The sequence below is a fragment of the Aedes albopictus genome, chromosome 1 (genome assembly GCF_035046485.1).
Source record: "Aedes albopictus strain Foshan chromosome 1, AalbF5, whole genome shotgun sequence".
Lineage (NCBI taxonomy): Eukaryota > Metazoa > Arthropoda > Insecta > Diptera > Culicidae > Aedes > Aedes albopictus.
The window spans coordinates 36960928-36983525 of record NC_085136.1 but is presented as its reverse complement, the minus strand read 5'-3'; the positions used below and the strand labels follow the sequence as shown (position 1 = coordinate 36983525).

At 41.5% G+C, this 22598-nt stretch overlaps 1 protein-coding gene across 1 annotated transcript in view; it reads left to right on the top strand.

The window, feature by feature from the left end:
* Positions 1-22598, top strand: part of LOC109416786 (death-associated protein kinase related) — a gene marked incomplete in the record, with an annotated part of 584944 nt that overhangs the window by 404709 nt on the left and 157637 nt on the right. The window contains 3 exon segments of the mRNA XM_062844370.1: positions 21699-21911; positions 21974-22149; positions 22210-22528. Of these exon segments, the coding sequence (XP_062700354.1) occupies positions 21699-21911; positions 21974-22149; positions 22210-22528 (708 nt within the window).

The window sequence follows — 22598 nt, the reverse complement described above, 5'->3', positions numbered from 1 at the left end:
ACCGTAGACTTTGGCCAGACCCCCCCCCCGCCCCCCCCTAAGAGTCTACGTAGTTTATGGACAGGCCCAAACTATATTTTAGCGCCAGCCATTTTAAGTTTTCATACGATTTACTATGGAGAAAATCACTTTTTCAAAGAAAAATCGCCACAGGTTGTCCCTTAACCCCTAAAAATAAATCGATGAATGATATCTGTTGGAAATTTTACGAGGAACCAACCCTCCGAAGACCGCAAAGCGATCTAAGGCATGTGGAAAAAGTTATTAACTGAAAGCCGAATGGCATGCCAATGCTGTTTAACATGTAAGGAATAACAATAAATAATAAAATCTCGTTATTTTGTCGATCGGGTGAGGCTTAATAACTTTTTCCACGAACGTCGCATCGGTTTGCGGTCTTCGGAGTTCTGATTCCTCGTGAAGTTTTCTACAGAAATCATTCATCGACTTGTTTTTTGGGATCTAGGGGTGACTCCTAGCGATTTTTCTTTGCAGATGTAAAATTTCCCCATAGTAAATCGTATGAAAAACTAAGAATGGCGGGCGCTAAAATATAATTTTTACGATCGATCTGAAATTTTGCACAGTTGATATGAGACCAAAGAGGAACTCGAAAAGTATACAGGAGTTAGAGTTTTTCCATTTTTTTGTATTTTCCCATATAAACCGTGTACCAGGCTAATGTGGATGTATTGTGTCAAAATTTCATTCAATTTGATTTGACCTTTAAAAAGTTATAGCCATATATTTAGAACTAAATATGTCACAATAAGCAGATGTGATTTTTGGTATAGTGATATTCAAACTGCTCTAACTTTTAAAATGTTCAATCAAAATGGCTGAAATTTTCACTGAGAACAGATTAACACAATGATTTTACACTGTCAAAGTTTCAAAAAACAATCGGGACAGTGTTGCCAATACTACAGTCATAATAATGCACACTGATTTTAAAATGTTAAAAAGTGCCAAAAATTTGAAAATCCCGTTTTTTTGTTTGAATAGTTAAAAAAAAAGTACTGAACCGATTATAATGAAATTTTCACCACTTATTATGACTTACTTGAAGAACTTACAGTCAAATTTTCAGACATTTTGATGAGCTAACAAGTTATAGCCTAAACAGTTTTTAAAATGGGAGCCCAAAATTTCCAAAATCACATTTTATTGTATCGACAATTTTTGCGCCAGTACTGAACCGATTTTGATGAAATTTTTAGGGCATTAACTAAACATTACATGCTATTCCTGGTTAAAAAATCAGCTATTTTTGTGAACGCAATCATAAGTTATACATTATTTTGAATGTCTCATTATTTTCGAGTCCAGTCTTTAACTCCTAAGATGCTTTTACTGCCGTCGATTAACTCCTATAGACCACAATTACTATAAGCTGCGAGAAGGCTGTGTTGCAGTAGAGATAGCATGACAAGAAGAAGTAAATTAAAATAAAGTATTTCTGCAGTAAGAATGTAAGAAAAAAAAATCATTTCTTATACTGACACACTGAATATTCACTTTAAAAATCTTTTTTTTTGTTGAATCATACACAAAGCTGATACAAGGAAAATAAGACGAAAATACAAAAGGTTGAAATGTACAGACCTTTGAAAGTTTGAAAATTGTTCTGTCAATATCGACTATGAGTTTCACATATTTGAATGTCAGCACTTTTCAATGCCAGACGTGGTACCCAAATCCCTCACCTACATCCATCGAAATTCCAAAAACCCCTACATAATCGCATCCCTTCGAAACCTACGCGTCACCAGAACGCAACAATTGCGCTGATCGTATGAAGGTCCCCGTCACCTTCGCCGTAATGTGTATCCCGAGTGGGAGGCACATAGTGCCTCCTAATGCCAGCCACGGTGCCGTTTGTCATCGGTCCATTTTGTGGCATTATGCTTCCCCTCCGATCGGTGGGAGACCCCAAAATAAGAGAACATCACAAACAATTACGTTTGTCCTTGTACTGCAGCGCAATGTAGATCGCACCGCGTCGCGCCGTGCCGAGTGTCAACCTCCTCATTTAGTGTCGGAAATCATGCCACGGGCAGCGCCCACGCTTCTCCGCCCGGCGCGGCGCTTTAAGGATGGATGGTGGTGGCAGTGCGCGTAGACAACCGGCGAAGAACAATAACTCCTTCGGAGTTCGGAGGGGCTCAACTTGGGACCGTCTCTTCTCTCGGTGAAGGTCACCTCAACAACCAACCGTCTAGAGTGCAACCTACAAAAGTTTTATGAATGAACCCGCCGAGCAAACCGTACGTAGAGGTACGGCACGGTGCGTGAGCATAGAACTCCGAAAACAGATCAAAGGGAGTGTTGTGCTCTTGTTTGAAAGAAGTTGAGCAACATCGGGGAGGCGCGACCCTTTCGGTTGGTCGCTTGATCGATGATTTCACAACCCCTTCATCGCAGCAGCGCTCAGCCACACACTGATTGAGTCGAACGAGCACCTCTAAAGTGATCGTTAAAGAAGCATTAAAGTAGCCTTTTCGGGTGGGTACTGGACCTTCTCATGTGCTCTCCGGTTCGTGGTGCGCCGACACCGGGTACTCTTCGAACGCACTCAGACCTTTTGCATTGGCATGGCAGCATACATAGCAGCAACGGCCAACGCATGAAGTTCAAACTCATTCAAATTCCGATCGGGGCTGATGGTAGTGCGGGGACGACGACGGCGATGACGACCGGCTGACATTGAATTTGCGCGTACACTTAGAGGCTCAGCGGTTCAGTCGGTAGGGTACTGCAAATAGACTATCAAAATTGCGATTGGGATCGGTTCACCTAATGTGATAGAAGGTCTTTCTTAGGGAACGTTCGTAATTAATTGTATCATTTTTGATTTCTAGAGTCCGTAATAGGCCCGACTTTCACTGATGATGCACCTTCGTATTTCACAAATCATATTGTATTCAGTCGTCAGTCAGAATCCAAAGTAGACATATTCCACCACTACCTCGAAAGTATCCCCGACTATCGTAACATTACTACCCAGACGGATCCGGTCGTGTTCGGTTCCGCCTACCAGCATGTACTTTGCTTTTGAGGCATTCACCACCACTCCGAGCTTTGCTGCTTCGCGTTTCAGGCGGGTGTACAGCTCTGCCATCTTTCCAAATGTTCTTGCAATAATGTCCATGTCATCCGCAAATTAACCGGATTTTGTGAAAATCGTACGCCGGCTGTTGAGTTCGACTCAGCGCATCACACCTTCGGAGTTCCTGAAGAGTAGGCATGAGTATCCTTCGCCTAGTCGCTGTCCCCGGAGAGATCCGAATGAACTGGATAGTTCATCCCAAACCCTTACGCAGTTTTGCACACCGTCCATCGTTGCTTTAATCAGTCTAGTCAGCTTCCCTGGAAAGCCGTTTTCGTCCATGATTTTCCACAGCTCTGTGCGGTCGATACTGTCGTATACCGCTTTGAAGTCGATGAACAGGTGATGCGTTGGGACCTGGTATTCACGGCATTGCTGGAAGATTTGCCATACGGTGATGATCTGGTCCGTTGTCGACCGGCCGTCGATAAAGCCGGCTTGACAACTTCACACGAACTCATTTGTTTTAGGTGACAGACGCCGAAAGATGATCTAGGATAGCACTTTGTAGGCAGCATTCAAAATAGTGATCGCCCTGAAGTTCTCACATTCCAAATGGTCGCCTTTCTTGTGAATGGGGCAGATTACCCCTTCCTTCCACTCCTCCGTTAGCTGTACGGTTTCCCAGATCCTGATTATCAACCGGTACAGGCAGATGCCCAACTTTTCTAAGTCCATCTTGATGAGTTCAGCTGCGATACCATCCTTACCAGCTGCTTTTTGATTTTGTGCTGGTGAATGCCATCCCTAAGTGTAAGAGTTGGATGATTTCCGTCCTCTGATGCTCTGTCGTAGTTGTTTTCACTGATGCCGTAGTCACCCGTGTCTACGTTCTTCTCGCTATTCAGATGCTTACAGAAGTATTACTTCCACTTTTCAATCACCTCACTTCTGTCTGTTTAGACGCTTCGATTTCCATCCCTGCAAATATTTTTGGGAACATGATATCAAATTTTGCTTCTTCCAGCTTTCATGCTGCAATTCCAATCAAGTTGTCGGCGACGCATTATACTGAGATCCATGAATGTTCTAAGTCATTGAAAAAGTCCATGATCTCGAAGTATCCTAAGTATTCTAAGGATCCCAAGTATTCATAATATAAGCCTTTATATCTACAAGCGTTAGATCTGCTCGTGAAGATCTTTGAAGGTCCGTAATGGTTCGCGAAGGGATGTGGAGGTCCGCAAAGATTCGTAGTTTAGCATCCTTCTAGGTCTATAAGGGATTTCAATTGAACGTGAGATCAAATCGGATCTGCGAAGATCTACAAAGGTTCGCAAAGTTTCTAGTAGATCTGCGAAGGCCTGGAAATAGTTCTGTAAAAGTCTACCAATGCCTCATGAATCAGTTGGTTTGGACTCGCAAAATTAGCGATTAGATCTAAGGGGGCGCTCAACTTGAAGTGTGTATCGGAAAACTTGAGCAAATGTTCGCAGACATCTTAAGTTTTCAATTTTTGCCGTTAGGTGGCGTCTAAGATCTTTCGAATTACCTCTGGAACTCCATGAACACATCGCCTGCAAATTTGCTAAATTTTGATTGGACTCTCACAGATGTTTGGGTAAACCAGTACCGTACATCTCCAGTTAGCCTAGTGGTTAAGACTATGGATCGCCAATCCAGAGACGGCGGGTTCGATTCCCGTTCCGGTCAGGAAAATTGTCTCGACTCCCTGGGCATAGAGTATTTTGTACTTACCTCACAATATACAAATTCATGCAATGGCAGGCAAAGAAAGCCCTTCAATTAAAAACTATGGAACTGCTCAAAGAACATTAAGTTGAAGAGAGGCAGGCCAAGTTCCAATGCGACCGTCGAGCCACAAAGAGGAAGAAGAAAATAGAGCGTAAACCTTGGCCAGACCCCTTGGCCAGATTCATTATAAACTTTATAATGTATTCATATTCCGGCATAAATCGTGTAATTGTCATGATTCCATTTTATGTATAAACTCAAGGAGAAAATCAAAACTTGTGCCAGCCTAATCTGAGGACAGTAATATAATTTAATTGTGCATGCTATAATAGATGTTATGTGATGCATGCAAGTACTTGGATCTCGTGAAAACACAAAGTTGTCCTATTGTCACGGTCGCTATATGATACAGTGATATATATTCTGAGTGGAGATTTTGCTTTGCTACCTATAACTTCTGTTACTTAATTGAAAGTCATGGAATTGCGTAGTAAACCATGAGTGAAAATACTTAAGAAGAAAATGAAAAACATAATGTTTCTTATTCTTTTGGTTAAAAACTTCGACACTGTGAAAATACTGGGGATGTTTCGTGTATGATTATAGGGCTGTGGTCATAGTTTGGCCCGGCCAGGTATTTTGGCCCACCTTGGGATTTTTATAACATTTATCATATAATCTCTACAAAATTTTGGCAATTTTTTTTTGGAAGTTCCATTAATTAATTGCCAAGATTTTGCAGAGATTATATGATAAATGTAACAAAACTCCCAAGGTGGGCCAAATTACCTGCCCGGGTCAAAATACGTCCACTACCCTATTTATATCTTTATTTATTTTGTTAATTATGCTTGTTTGTTATGCTCGGTTTCATCACCGGGGTCATATTGACCACTTCAGCTCCAAAGGGTTAAATCTTCAAATATACTATGTACTATCTTCAACCGTTGTACAGACTGATCTTAACAAGAGGCATCCATACAACAATTAGTGCGAGTGGGTCCCTTTTTCTGAGTTAGACTGTGAAGAAGATGCAACACATTTCGCTAATTGCATAACTTATAGGCGTGATGATATATTAACAACGTTTAGTGAAACTCGACGGAAAGAAAACGGGATTTAACACGTTTCAAATTCTAGAGATTACTAAGAACATGAGCAAAAGTTAATCATCGCTAGAACCAGAAACGGGTTGAACGAAATCGTATCATCTTCAGAAAGATGAATATACACAATATCACCTTACACCTGGTATACACGCGCCAACACGTGAACTTTCTGCCACACAGCACTTTCTGAAAAACACTCCGACAATTGAGTATGTCCGGACACAAACAACTAAACGGTGTGACTTAGGCAAGCGATTGCAGTCATCACTTACACACTCACCAGCAATCTGACGTAGCAGGCACCATTCTCGCCTGAAATAGAAAATCAACCAACACTCACACACTGAAGGTGTCTGTTAGTCCCAAGCAACTACCTGCTGATTGCTTGCTTATATGAGTGTAGCTGATCTGACGATACTCAAGTAGCATCTGCGAGTAGTCATTATAGCTCAAGTGATTCATTCCTCCTAAAGAAGTTAAGCCTGTGTGTTATCACGGTCGCCATATAATAGGCATACTAAGAGACATTTTTATTTAATATTCTCAGGTGCCTGTTAATCCCAAGCGAATATCTGATTGGTTGCTAGTGTGAGTGTAGCTGATCTGGCGAAACTCAAGCAGCATCTGCGTTTCATAGTGTCATTCTAGCTCAAGTTATTCATTCCTGCTAGTGAAGTTAGCCCATGTGTTATCACGGTCGCCATATAATAGGTATTCTGAGTAGACATTTTGACACATTGCGTTGTACATTTGATTATTGCCAAATTGCTTAGTGGCGCAATTCTTTCGAAATCAATCTCGACCTAGATAACTGGGTAGAGGTCGCGTCGCAGCAGAGTACTACTTCTATCGTGAGTGAGTTTCTTTGTTTGCGAAAGCTGAGAGCTCGTTCCTTCGTTCGTTCATACGTTACGATTTATATCTTTGGTGCAGAAATGATTCCCAATCAGACACACCTCCGCTCCTGCCGGCAGCGTACATATCGACAACAACGACGGATCGTAATCCGGTGACCGACTTATAGCGTTTCGACGGGTCAGCTAAAAAGTTGTTAATGAATCCTTATTAGGATACTTGAATAGTTTTGCAATCGGCTGTGACAATCTTATTGCAACAAATTTGTGAACGCGTATTTGGTGCACTTTATTTGGGAGCAGACTATGGAAATTCACAGAATGTTGGTTTGTCATTATTTGTGACGGTCGCCATGTGCTGGACTTAGAATGAGTGCGGACCTGACAAACTCACTAATTCTGTCCTTTTTTATTTCCTGTCAAATCATAACCAATATATAATATGTTTTATTGTTTGGGGTGTTGTGATATTTTCACAAAGCTTCAAGACTAGATATTTTGGTCTACGCATATTTGAGACTGTACGAGTAAGGGGATAAAATTGTTCATTGTAGGGGCCATTTTTAGATTCTAAGATAGTTCTTCTTCTGTTCTTGAAGGAGAAAATTTTGACTAGGTACTGTACAGTTCGTAAAACAATTACAGATATGAACGTGACCAGTCTAACAAGAGCTATGAATTAGCAAGCCACACCCCAAAAGTGTTAAATATTAATGATTGGAAGCTCGTCTGAATATGAAATATTGCAACATTTCCACGTCATTCATCATTCTCAAAAACTATAATCTGATTTATTCATTCATTCATAAATCAACTTAGGCTCTCTCTCGAGCCAAGTTTGGTAAGTACTTCTTACGCAAAAAAAACTTCCTTTCCACACGGCACGGGGAACTCCTTCAAAACAGTTTTTTTTTTTCAAGATTTTTAAGTAGACACCCGAGTATAGAACCGACGACGTCGCGGAAACCTGCGTTGGTGGATCCGCTTTTTTCGTAGATACGATCAACTTGACGAGTTTCGAGTGCCCGTACAAATTAATCTTTCATAGCGAATGCTTGCAAGTGACCAATTCCGCGGTGACTAATGGACTGCCAATTTTTTTGGTCTTCCTCCGCACTCGGTAAAGATCAAAATTATTTTGCTGGAAGATTAGTGACGTGTGACAGATGACAAGGCAGGAAATTTGTAGTGTCAATCGAGAATATTTAGAAAAAGCTTTTGTTGGATTATAGCTGCACTTAACGCAGCGATCGATCAACTTAGTTTAATGGTAGCAATCTGTCCATCAAAAATGCAAATTTCGACATATAGCACTGCGAAAAACGCAACGTGCCATAAACCTGTCATCATCGTGCGCAGAAATCGTCAATAGTTCATTTCGCAATCCTTTCTTCGAAATGCAAATAAAAGCGCCCTTGACGCGCGGTTAACAACGTCGTCGTCGTCGTCGTTTTACGACCCAGGGGCTGACTTGCAAATTTCTATTCTTTTACGACCGATTGACAACGATGTTCCATTGCGCATTTCATTAGACATTGCCGTGCGATGCGTGAGGATCAGTGAGGATCGATTTCAGCCTAGGTGATCGCTCGTCGGGAGATATTGGCAAGGTTCTTTTTCTCCCGAGTCAACTAGTATGGGTGTGGACATGGAATGGTCAGAGGTTTCAGTCTCCAAAAAGGAGCTCAAGGGGCGCTTGACCGCATTGTGTCGATTTGCATTAAATCGCGGCACGGTTCGGTCAGAGGATGGCTCTTGAGAATGACAAACAGAAAGCCCGTTTGTCTTCGATTGTCCGTCAGAGGAGAGCGAGGACTTGTTATGGAACCAGGGGTTTTTGATGAATCATCTTTTCTGAGAAAACTACTCAAGTAACATTTTAAGTCAAATAGACTTAGAACCACCAGATAACCAAATTAAAAGGTATTGACACATTCTACCGTGACGTTACAACGTATTGACACCTTTTTTATCAGTTTTTTTTACAGTAACTCATAAATACGACCATAAACCTCAAATATTTTTGCATATTTGGATTCCTTGTAAAATTTACGATAATTATGAGCGGTTGAACATTTAGTTTTGGAAAAGTATGTTCAAAATGCGAATTAGTAGCGTGACGTTTTGAACAAGCTTTTCTAATGAAAACTAATTTTTTGTAAATTTTACAAGGAACCCGAATATGCAAAAATATTTAAGGTTCACGGACTATTTATGAGTTGCAGTGAAAATTATGACCAAAAAGGATCAAAACGTTGAAACGTCAAGGTAGAATGTGTCTATTAGGTTTTACGATGGTTCTCACATTTAAATATACAAGACTAATTTGTCATGTATACACAGAAAAAAAAATGTAATTAAAATTCACGACAAATCATGCACATAAAGGGAATGCTAGAGTTAGTGCACTTTTACATGAGATATAATGTAAAATTACAGTATCATCGTGTAAATTTCCGCCAACCATCGCGTAAACCACCATGGACTTCAACCGGTTACGCGACTATTAGCAGAAATTTACACGAACGTAACGTAATTTTACATGATATCTCATGTAAATAGGCACTAACTCTAGCATTTCCTTTATGTGCATGATTTTTCGCTGAATTTTACATGAATATTTTTTTCTGTGTATGTTACTTGGGTGATATGTAGTCCACTGGAGTTACATTCATACGAAAATCTCTTTATTGTCCTAATGGAATGGCATTAACCATGCCATCCCAGATATATTTTCGAGAAATTTACTGCATCTTGTTCGATGAAATATTGGTTTCTGTAGCTGCCAGAAGTTGTTCGCATGGAAGTGAGTGTAACTATCGACAGTTCTTTGAAGATACACGGAAAAAAATATGTAAATAAAATTCAGCTAGATATCATGCACATAAAGGGAATGCTAGAGTTAGTGCATTTTTACATGAGATGTAATGTAAAATTACATTACCATCGTGTAAATTTCCGCCAACCATCGCGTAAACCATCATGGACTCTAACCGGTTACGTGACTATTAGCGGAAATTTACACGATTGTAACGTAATTTTACATGATATCTCATGTAAATATGCACTAACTCTAGCATTCCCTTTATGTGCATTATTTCTCGCTGAATTTTACATGAATATTTTTCTCTGTGTAATGCATGACTTTGTCTTTGACTTCGACCTTTGGAGACAGTATTTTCGTCTTTCTAGATAGTGTAGAATTAGCATACACAGAAATAATAATTAAAAAAAATCTTTCTAGATGCAACCTCGCTGCTTATTTGTACGCAGACATTTTCAGTGTGCTACAAAAACCAATATTACATCGAAAGGTTGAAGGGAGTTTCTTAACCTGATTTCTGAGTACCTCGGATGACCTAGTGGAAGTCAGCCCTGGAGTTCAATAAGCTGAAGACGAACTGTAAATACAGGGGATATAAGTCGTAAAATAAACGCTCAACATTTCGTTACATTCGGCTCATTCGGCTCATCAAGAATCCCGGAAATAGTTGGTTAAAGAATGTCAGAAGGAGTTGCTAGAGGAATCCTAGAAGATGTTGCTGAAAAAAATAAAGAGAGAAGTTTTAGGACGATTCCCGGAAGAAATTTCAAGACGAATCCCAGAAAGAGTACCTGAGGAAGTTCAGGAAGAACTCTTGAATAAATTCCGGAAGCAGTTCCTGAAAGAATCCCGGAAAAAGATCTGGAAGGAATCTCGGACGTAAATCCTGAAAGATAAGAATTCCTGGAGGAATCCCGGCAGAAGTTCTTGGAGGATTCCTGAAAGGATTTCCTAGATGTTTCTTAGAATTCTTAAAGAAATCCCAGAAGATATCGCAGAAGGAACTCCTGGAGAAGTCCTGAAGGAATCCCAGAGAAAATCCCTGCAGGAGTTTTAATAGAAGTTTCTGGAGGAATCTCGAAATGAGCTCCTGAAGCAATACATGAATGAACTTCACAAGATTCCTTCCATATGTTTTCACGATATTTTTTTCAGTATTCCTTCTTGAATTGCTTCCGGAACGCAGTTTCCCAACACTCGAGAATCTTCCAGGATTCTTGAATTCTGCTCGATTATGCCTAGAGTTTTCGCGAGGATTCTGAAGTTAATTTTCCACAGGTTTTCTCGGTGTGGCTTCCACAGGAAGCCCTCGCAGATTTTTTTCAGGAGATGCGACTTCCCCTTGTGTTTTCCCGGCGTTCTATTCACAGTTTCTATTGGTGTTATTGCTGGAATTTCTACTAGAATTCCTCTAAGTATTTCTTCAGGAGTTTTCCACGAATTCAATGAAAGACTTTCTTCTTGAATTTCTTCTAGAGGTCTGACAGCAATCAGAGTCCTTCACGGGATTTCTTTCGAAGTTCCTTCTGTTATTTCATTATTTCGCTGACCATTCTTCTATAATTTCCCTCGAGATTTTCGCAGGAGTTTATTCCGACATGTGTCTTAAAGGTTCTCGCGGGATTTCTTTTGAAGTTTCATCTGAGATTTGGATTTATCTTGGAACTTCTTTCGGAACATTTCTCAGAAATTTTCTTCCGGTGCTGCTGTCTTGGTATTGCTTAGAGTTTCTTAGGGTTTATCCTGAATTTTCCAGGCTACCGAAAATTGTCTTGGTAGTCCGTGCGTTTTTTTTTTGGAATTTCTCCAATATTTCTCCAATTTCACCGTAGCTCTTACCTGGAGTTTGTTTTCGGTACATTTCTTTAAATTTGGCATTACTTACAGAACAATAGCTCCGACAAACTTCCAAGAGAAAAAGTTTTATAAATTCAAGGAAGAATTCCGAGATAAATCGCTTGGTAGAATTCGGTGAGAAACTGTGAAAGAACTCAAAGAAGGAATTGCAGTAGAAGTCCAATTTAGTCGTCTTTCTGAAGACAGGTTCTCAAAAAAAATTTCTACATTTGTCAGGGTTTCGATTATAACTTCAAGTTGAGCTACACATCTCCAGAATCTGGAAGCACAGAACAATTCAGTCTGCGATAGATTTGAAGTCGTCAAAACATTGTCACAACAATATGAATCACGGGTGACCCTTCACGTTCCCGATCCCCGACAACTCATTTTCAAAATGCTGGCATTTCGAAAATTTTCATCCGAATTTTTTTTTGGAAGTCGCCCTCAATCGATCATAAATTGGTGCTAGTTTATTATACTCAAGTGGCCATGTAATACCCGGAACCATTCCGGAGATATTCCGGATTGTACTGGGGTCAGGGGGTAAGGGAGGGTTCTGTTTTGTCAAACGGATTAAAGTGATTATTTTGTATGTTATTGTGTTTAAGAGGCCCCCGCGGAACCTGTTCCAGGTGTTCCGGAACGGCCACATCAGTTGATGCAGACTTTAGTCAATTTTTTCTGCCTCATTCTCTCGAAATCATGAAGATTGACACGTCGCACGGCATGTTTTGATTACAAATTAGAAATGTCCCCGAAGACATCCCCGTGGAACCTACGCTACTTGTTCCGGGATGGCCATATTAGTTGATACAGACTTCAATCTATCGTTCCCGACTCAGTCATTCGAAATCATGAAGATTGATATGTCGCACGGCATGCTTAGGTTGAAATCCAGAAGTGCCCCCAATGAGGCCCCGCGGAACCTGTAACGGAGATCCGGATGGGTCCACTTATTCAAATCTGGTTATTGCAGTTGTGTTTCACTGTTTGCAGTGAAAAAATCGCTGAAAATCGATGGTTCAAACACAATAACACACGAAGTAATCGCTTTTAGCCATTTTGGCAACCCCCTGACCCCAGCATATCCCCGGAATGGTTCCGGATATTGCATGGCCACTCGAGTATAATAAACTAGCACCATTTTATGATCGATTGAGGGCGACTTCAAAAAAATCGGATGAAAATTGATGAAATGTCAGCATTTTGAAAATGAGTTGTCGGGGGTCTGATCCGTGAAGGTTATACTTTTGCTAGAAATTATGTGAAAAAATGGCTTAGGGACTAAACGTCGAATGACAAAACGTCCAAAAAAAGCGACAAAACGTCGAATATGAGTATTTTACTATGTATTAATATTATATTATAAGCAGGCTTGCGGACAAAACGTCGAATGACAAAGCTTCGAAGGTGCAAAACTTCGAAACTCAATGTCGTCATTTAGTCGTTTCGACGTTTTGTCTCTTTTGACCTTTTGTGTCTCGACATTTTGTCCCTAACCCAGCAAATAGTGAATTCTTCATTCTTTTAAAATAAAATCTTTATTTCATTTTGCGTCGTTTTGTCTTTTTGACGTATTGTCCCTTCGATGTTTTGGTATTTGACGTTATGTCTTTCAATGTTTTGTCATTCTACCCAAAACGTCGATGGACAAAACGTCGTAAGACAAAACGTCGTATGCCGAAACGCCAATTTCCATAACGCCGAATGCCAAAAAGGTCAAAAAGGACAAAACATCGAAAGGACAAAACATCGAATGGACAAAACGTCGGAAATGAGTACAATTTGAAGTTGCTACCCCGAGATTGGTCAGAACAATAGAAATTGCACAAGGAATCAACATACGGAGCTTCGGAGTAGCTAACCGTTTTCAATGTGCAGCTTCGAGAATTCTATACTTTGTCAATAACGGCGCCGGCCACGTCCTTACGGTCATCGAGGAAAGGAAGCAATGTTAGTATGACGTTGCGTTTGCATACTACAGACCGAGATCACCTCTGCTTCTCCACGACTGTCACTGAAAAGAGTTTTTGTTAGTGGAGAGGAGGAAAAGTTACGCTGCTAGAAAATATGGCCCCAAATTACACAAGAAATCTGTTTTATTAAATGTATTGCTCTAGTTTCTAGTATAATCTTATGAAATTTTTGAATGCTACTAGGCTACTGACAGAGAATCGCCTCTATAGTCGTGCCGGATACCCGCGCAAGGCATAAATAAAATTTAAAATATGTTGTCTATGTTCTGTTTGCTTCCGGTAGACCAGGCTCCCCACCGACTCCACGCGAATTGTGTGTAAACATGTACATAAGCAAATAGATCGATAATTTTCACCAGGCCAAATCAGAACTACACGCACGCACGTATGTACACCCATTGAAGAATCGATTCAGACGCATCGAAAATTTAATTCACCATTTTTTCTCCAACTCATTCATAAACGAAATTGGGCGCGCGAGAAAACACGACCCGTCTGTTTGACGTAAACACCTCCCCGGCATACACACGTTGTTAAATGACCAGACCCGGCAATAATCGTGAGGGGGTGCCTCGTTTTTCGGTCATCATTAGTCTCTTCTCCAAGCAGTTAATCGATCGACCCCCACACGGTAGCCTCTCTGCTCGGCATCTTCTTCGCTGGCCCCCCTCCTCACATTTTGTAAACATACTCCACCTCAGAGCGTAGATTCTTGTTTCTCGACCAACGCATCATTGTTTTGTGTTCGAAAAAATTGATTTTAATGATCATCGCACACCGATTTTCTCCACTTGCCTCCAATCCGACGCCGCCGCCGCCGCCCAGAGACGCCACCAACGAGTTCCGCCGGTGGTGGAATTCAGAAGCAGAACAAGACGCGGAAGTCTACGCATCAATCGATAGCTCCACAGCGCACAGTGGTTTCGTCACTGGTTAAAATACAAAAAAAAAATATATTTTTTTGCTGTGTAATACTGTCAGGCTGATGACAATATCTACCTATAACTCATGTCCGGCCATGCGATGAACGCATAAAATGAGTTGGTGAGCTCGTTTCATGCTATTTTACATGCAAGTTACCTTTTTAGTTGAACAGAAAAAAATCAGCCAATATGGGCAAATTCAGCCATGTATCTCTTCATTCCCTTCCACTATTGAAAACTCCTTCCGGTAACCACTGTGAACACTGTGAACGTAAACTAACAGCTTTGCCTTTTTTTTGTAGCATTATTTTATATGAAGTCATATATTTTGCAGAAGAAAATTTTTGTTCTATTTTATACCCAAATTTCTCCCACTGTGCACCGCAGTCATCGACGCAGCGGTCGAAGGCCTTTCAAGGCTGGAGAGGAAATTTGGGTTGTAAAATCGGTGTAACGTTGGTGATCGACTGGCATTTAATGGCCACCGGCGGTGGCGGGCAACCTCTCAAAACGATCTAGCACGGTTCAATCTCATAATTAGGCCCAAAAAACGACCAACCAGCAGCGTGTGACATTTGTGCTATACGTCAAAATTTAATGGACAATAAACACCCAATATCGGTTGTTGGTAGAGGCCAGTGTCGCTGCTAATAAGGAAAGCGTCACAATCACTCGCTCGCTTGGGCATTCGCAAACCCCCGAAATTCAAAGCAATCCCCTGATTAAGATCAGTGTCGGGGCTAGGAAAGTGGACCAAGATTCGAGATCTGCCCACATCTCTCGTTTTGTGTGATTAAGCGTGTAAGATTGTACTCTCTACAACTAAATCCGTAGCGCGAACCTATTCAAAAGTTTCCAATCTGCTCTCGCCTTTTTGGCTAATGCTGTGACAACTCTATTCATCGGGTTACGTCCCATTCACTGCTTGATTTGGGCCTTTGGCGGACCCCAATCCAAACACACATCAACTAGTTTGTGACATGGATGGAAAAAGTGCGTACTCTACCAGCCTATGTAGAGCCAACCAGATCAGCCTAATTAAATCGAAACCAGTTCTGCGGGAGCAATATTACCTACTATGTACCACCTAGGCGAAATCAAATTGTCATCAGTTGAACGCTAGTTGAGTGACAACCTCCCACGCTGCATTGACTGTGCGGAAAAAGTGGTAGCGCTTGAGCGACCACTGTGACTGACTGATCGTGCAGATTTAGAGCAAACCCGGCGCGGTGGCCGCACCTTGTTTGCCATTCTGGGGGAAGTCGTTGTTCCACGTGCCCGTAGATGATGTGGTACAATTAATCTCAAGTGTTGTAAGAATCATAACCCGGGGTTAAATTGTTTGGTTTTCCTTTCTGGATAACAGCAGTAGGAACTCATAATTGTATCATCAATCATGATGTTTCAATTTCGCAGATATCAAGATTACTGTGAAGGCTTTGAATTTAAGCTGTTAATTTGAACAACTATTTTTTTCACGGGCTTTGTGGTTAAATTGCTACTGTTTTGTATGCTGAAGGTCCTGGGTTCGATCCCTGGACCGTTTTTTTTCTGTTCTTCTATTTATCTTTCTATATATAACTCATAAATTTTCCTTAGGTGAAAATTAACAGAACAAAACAAAGACGACGACAAAGTGCAGAGTGAACTGGAAGAAACCACTATGCTTTCGTGGAAATTTCATCAATCTTCAATCACTGTTTTGAATTTGAAATCTCTATAATGAAACGAAAGGACTTTCGTGAAAATCATCTAAATTTAATCATCTTATCACCCAAGAGGAAGCAGCGAAGGAACATTCCTCGAAACACCAGGTGCTAACGCCAACATCGAAGATGCGATCAAGTTGCTTCTTGAATCATAATCCATGAGTGTTGACGGACCACTGTCACTGGTGTTGTCGGGACTGTTGTCGATATCCGTCTACCGGTGATAGCAGGCAATGGAATTTGTTCAAGAGCTTGTTCGAGAGCTGCGTCCACACGAAAAATCTCCAAAATTCAGTGAAACTTCAGTATTTGCTGGCACATTTGAATGGCGACGCGAAGAAGATCGTGAGTGGTTTCACCATTACCGACGTAAACTACATTGAATTTTGGAACAAACTGATCAAGTTTTACAACATGCTAAAGTACACCGTCTCGGCATTAGTCAGGGAATCCGTTGACCAGCCGTCAGTGTCAACAGCATTTCTGGTAGGACTACAAATGCTTGTGGCTACATTCGACGAAGTAGTGAGACAGCCTAAAGCACTTGGACCGCAGCATGAGACTCGAGACCCCTGGTTGATCCTCCTGCTGCTGGTGAAACAGGACCGTGATGTGGGTCCGAAAAACAGTAGAAGAAGAAACCCCCGCGTATGGCGAGTTCTTGAAGTTCCTCCTGCCGGAGTCGTGTGCAACTTTCTCCAAATGTAAAAACACAGCAGTAAAACAGAACGGAAATTAGATCCAAGTGCAAAGGCGGCTTCGTCAAGCAGGACTGTGCACGGTTTCAGTACAAGTACTCATAAAACCTGTCCATATTGTTGCTTCAAAGCTCATATGATCTACCCAAAGTCCAGAGGGCATCTCCACAAGATTCCAGAGAGAATTTACAAAAAGTTCCGAAAGGAATCTCCATAAGATACCAGAAAAGTTCTCCACGAGATTCCAGATAGAATCTCCACGAGATACCAGAGATTCCAGAAGGAATGCCTACGAGGTTTCAGAGTGAATATCCATGAGATTCCAGAAAGAATCTCCTCGAGATTTCAGAAAGAATCTCCTCGAGATTCCAGAAAGAATCTCCTCGAGATTCCAGAAAGAATCTCCTCGAGATTCCAGAAAGAATCTCCTCGAGATTCCAGGGAAGTTCTCCAAGAGATTCCAGAAAAAATCTCCACAAGATTCCAGAGGTAATCTCCACGAGGTACTAGAGGGAATCTCCATGAGATTCCAGACGGAATCTTCACAAGATTCCAAAGGGAATCTCCACCAGATTCCATAGAGAAGCTCCACGACATTCCAGAGGGAATCTCCACGAGATTCTTAAAAGCATCTCTAAGAGATTCCAGGAGGAATGTCTATGAGGCTCCAGAGTGAATGTCCATGAGACTTCAAAGAGCATCTCCAAGAGATTCCAAAAAAAATCTCCTTGAGATTCCAGGGAAGTTCTCCACGAGATTCAAGAAAAAAAAAAAACCTTTACGAGATTCCAGAGGAAATCTCCACGAGGTACTAGAGGGGATCTTCATGAGATTCAAGAGGGAATCCTCACGACATTTTAGAGGAAATCTTCACGAGATTCCAGAAGGAATCTTCACAAGATTTCAAAGGGAATCTCCACTAGATTCCAGCGAGAATCTCCACGAGATTCCAGAGAGAATCTCCACGAAATACCAGAAAGAATCTCTTCGAGATTTTAAAAAGCATCTCTAAGAGATTCCAGGAGGAATCCCAACAAGGTTCCAAAGTGAATGGCCATGAGATTTCAAAGAGAATCTCCAAGAGATTCCAGAAAGAATTTTCTCGAGATTCCAGGGAAGTTCTCCACGAGATTTGACAGAGAATCTACGAGATTCCAGAGCAAATCTCAACGAGGTTGCAGAGGGAATCTCAACGAGATTCCAGAGGGATTCTCCACGAGATTCCAGAGGGAATCTCCACGAGATACCAGAGGGAATCTCTACGAGATTCCAGAGGTGAAATACCACGAGATTCCAGAGTGAAACTCCACAAGATTCTAGGGAAAATTTCCACGAGATTCCTGAAGGAATCTCCACGAGATTCCAGATGGAATCTTCACAAGATATCAGAGGGAATGTACGTGTACGTGTAGGGAGAAGTACGTGTTGCAAATTTGCAAAAGTAAGCAAATTGCAACTATTGCAAAGACAACTTCCAACAAACTGTAACTTTGTCTAAAGTGCAGCCAAACATTCTCAAATTTTGAGTGCAAGTTTTTCAACTAGTTATGTGGCTGGGCAATAATTGGCACAGTTTTATGCTTAATTTGTTAACTCAATTCGAAATTAGAGCTCTTCTAGTAAAATGTTTCATATTTGGCTGCTGTTTTTTAAACTGCTATATCTCAGAATTTAATCAACCGAAGGGAATGAAATGTTGTACATTCATGACTTATGCATTGGTCTTTGAAAAAAATTTGTTTGAAGGAAAAAAGTTACAGTTTGTTGAATATTTTTCGAGAAATTCTATTCATTTATGTGCTTTTAAAATTATGTGACTAGCATAAATTATGTGGCAAAACCTTGAAAGGAGCGGCCCATTAAATGTGAACCCTATGTTTTTCAAAAAAACTTTGCGGAAAAAACCAGGCTGCAACCCTCCAAGATGCATACCCTGAGCTCTAGAGTGAAATAACTGGTCTAGATCATTTCAAGGAGATCAAGATCAAAACCGAAGACGTTGGAATGTAGTAGCAACCAATGCGATGCATTTTATCGAAGACTGACTATCAAATGTAGTCGAGAGCTCTGGAGAGTTATATTGAAAAAAAAAACTGATCTAGTTCAGTTACAGCAGTTCTATTTCTAAACCGAAAAATTATCAACCTAAAGCACTTTGCCGAAGACTGCAACCCTCCAAGATGCATATCCTGAACACTAGATAATCATATCGAAAGATCCAACTGATCTAGACCAACACTGAAGGCGTAAGATTTTAGTACCAATCCATCCAATACCAACAAAATACAATTTGTCGAAAAATCCAGCCTTCTAGGATGCAAACCGAGTACACTAGAATGCCTTATTCGAATATGAAACTTATCTAGATTAGTTGAGGCAGTTCTAGATCAAAACAAAAAGGAGGAAAATTAACATCCCTAAAATCAGGAATTTTGTATAAAATAAAATTTGAAAAGTTTGGTTACGGATCTCTGGAAGAAAATTGAGAATCGGTTCACAGACAGCTGAGAACGAGCTGCTTAAAGTAAAAGTTCTCACTTTTTTCTGATCAGATCATGGTATTCCGCGAAAAGTTTTTTTTATTACGGTATTTGGGGTATTAACCTTGTCATCACATTTCTTGTACAGAAACTTTATCGCTGTGCTGTTTTTTTTTTCTTCCTGAATTTTCTTCCTAAATAAGGGGAGCCCAAGTGGCTCAAATATGAAATTAAAGATTTCGTATAAAGATCAGAAGTGAAGACCTGTGCGTTTTGATCTTTTGAGCTTTTATCCTCCGATCTTACTACAGTCTCTTTCTGTAGCGCCACTTTGTGCAAGTTCCCCTTTAAATAGTCAACTGAGCCATTTAGCTCTTACCGATCGGTTGAGCCAAAGTCCTAATACCGGGTACCAAATGTAGTACTGGAGTAGGTACCCAGTTTGAACCTGATTACTACGACTTGATTTGTACTTTGATCTACCAGTGTGCAAACTTCCGCGAAATTTCGGTGGCAGAACGACGCGACTTGGCACGAAATGCTACGTTTTGTTGTATAACGACGTGCAAACATTATTGTAAGCAAACACACCATTCTTTTTTATGCACTGGATGCTTTAGCTCAACTTCAAGCCCTGGCCAGCTTCATGAAGTGGAGAGGTTGCCGTTTCGAAGTAATACGAAATATCCCCGGGTAGAAGAAAGTAACTAAGCTGAATAGCAAAATTTGTTATTAGTTTTTAAGAAATAATAGCTGAAAGAACAAAAATAATAACTGACTTTGTACCGGAAAATAACACAATAATAACTAATTTTGTCCTTATAAGAGCAAACCAAGGACAAAATATTTCAAAATGGAAATATACTGAATAAGTTATTATCGAGTTATTGAGAACAAAGTAAGAACACAATAAGTATTGTAAGTTCTGAAGGGAGTCTGCCTGCAGTTCCGACGATGCCAGCTCGGCCATTTCTGCAATGTGGCGTAGATTACGCTGGGCCTCTCACTATTCGCAATTTTCGTTCCATGAAAACTACTAAAGGCTATATTGCTGACTTCATGTATCTTTCGATGAAGGCGGTCCATCTCGAAGCATTTACGAATTTGTCGACCAACGTCTTCTTAGCCGCTTTGAAACGCTTCATCAGGCGACGCGGACTACGTGCGGAATTATGGTCCGATCACGGGAAGATAGGAAAATTCGAAGGCATCAGCAATCGGATGAATTCAATGAAGCAGTCAGCCGATACATCTACAACAATATCCGAATCAAATGGATCTTCACGTGAGTTGAATTTGGGAGGCGCCCGTTAAAAGTATGAAGAAACATCATCGTGTGGTGTTCGGAAATACTGCGCCAACTTTCGAGAATCTCTCAACTGGTCTCGCCTAAATTGAGGCTTGCTTAAAATCACATCCGCTCTGCTCAATATCAACATCACCAGAATCGTGCAACACTCTTACACCTGGACATTTTGTCATTGGCCACCCGCTCGCTACATTACCTGAACCAAATATCAGCCACCTTCAAGGGAATCGCCTAGCCAATTGGCAACGACTTTCTCGATACGTTAACGAAGTATGATCTAGTTGGAGCAGCGAATGCCTTTGTACCCTGTAGCCTCAGAGTGAATGGCAAGCTTTGCAGCAAAAGTTGTCATCAAAAATTACTCGAACTCATCCGGATCAATATGGTATAGTGACAGTACGTCGAGGACAAACAGAGTATCAACGTCCGGTACATAAGCTTGTGTCTGTGGGAGTTTGACTGATGAGCGAAGAGCGCAGCGACCCGTTACACTGTAGTACGTCTAACGTGGTCTGAAACCATCCTAGAATCCTTTGAATAGTTTCTAGAAACAACTGAAAGCCCCTTTGAAACTTATTAAAACCCTCTAAAACTACTTGAACCCCTCTGAAACTCTCCTGCAACCCCATGAAATTCCCAGAAACATACCTGGAACTCTCGTAACGTGTCTGAATCCCCTCTCAATTGACTGCATAGTTACTGGGATAATAGACGTTACGTCCCCACTGGGGCAACGCCTGTTTCTCAGCTTTGTGTTGTGTTCTATGAGTACTTCCAGTTATTAACTGAGAGCTTTCTCTGCTTAGGACTGTTTTGCATTTGTATATCGTGTAGCAGCCACGAAGATACTGTATGCTCAAGAAAGTCAAGGAAATCTCCATATTGAAAAGTTCCTGGACTAACCGGGAATCGAACTCGTCACCCTCAGCATGGTCGCTTAATACTTACGCCGTTACAGCTGTGGTTATATAAGCCTTAAGACGATACATTGTAGCGCCTGATTCTGCTGGTACAATGTTGATCTTTTCTAAAGAAATTTTTGAAGAAAGTTCCATGAAGGTCTCACCAAGCATTTGATTATTTGATTAGTTTCTGAATTTTCTCAGTAATTTGATCTTTTAAAAACCATACTCACTTCCTCTTTTCTTATTCTCCCCTCCCCCCAACCCACAGAGGAAAGTACGGCATCGTTCGGCGAGCGGTCGACAAGAAAACCGGCGTCAACTATGCCGCCAAGTTCCTGCGCCGGCGGCGCCGCGGCCAGTGCTGCGCCAAGGAGATCAACCACGAGATAGCGGTGCTGATGCTGTGCGCCAACTCGCAACACATCGTGCGGCTGCACGCCGTCCACGAAACCCGCCAGGAAACCGCACTGATTCTGGAACTGTGAGTACCTAGTTTTAAGGACGGGTTCAGGACGATTGATCGAATGACCTTGGTTTTCACAGGGCAACCGGTGGCGAACTGCAGACCATGATCGACAGCAAAGGGCAGCTTTCGGAAGCGAAAACTCGAACCTGTATGCGCGAGATTCTGCGCGCTCTGAACCACATGCACAAGCAGTCCATCGCACATCTGGACCTGAAGCCGCAGAACATCCTGCTCAGTGGCGGCGATGTTGAAGGTAAGTATTGATCACTAGTGTACCGGTGATTCCACGCATAATTGTGTCACATTCTTGCAGATGGTCTGAAACTGTGCGACTTCGGTATCGCGCGTATCGTCGAGGATACGGGCAAGATATACGAGATCCTGGGCACGCCGGACTACGTCGCGCCCGAGGTGCTCCACTACGAACCGCTGTCCCTGCGGACGGACATCTGGTCGATCGGGGTGCTCACGTACGTGCTGCTGACCGGGTTTTCGCCCTTCGCCGGCGACAACAAGCAGGAAACGTTCCTCAATATTACCAAATGTTTGCTCACCTTCCCGGAGGACCTGTTTGAGGACGTGTCCGAAGATGCCATCGACTTCATCAAGAGCACGCTTCGGATCAAACCAAAGTGAGTGGGAGGCTTTTCTTTGCTTATTTGAATAATCTGATTTCTAAATTATTATTTTCAGGGAGCGCCC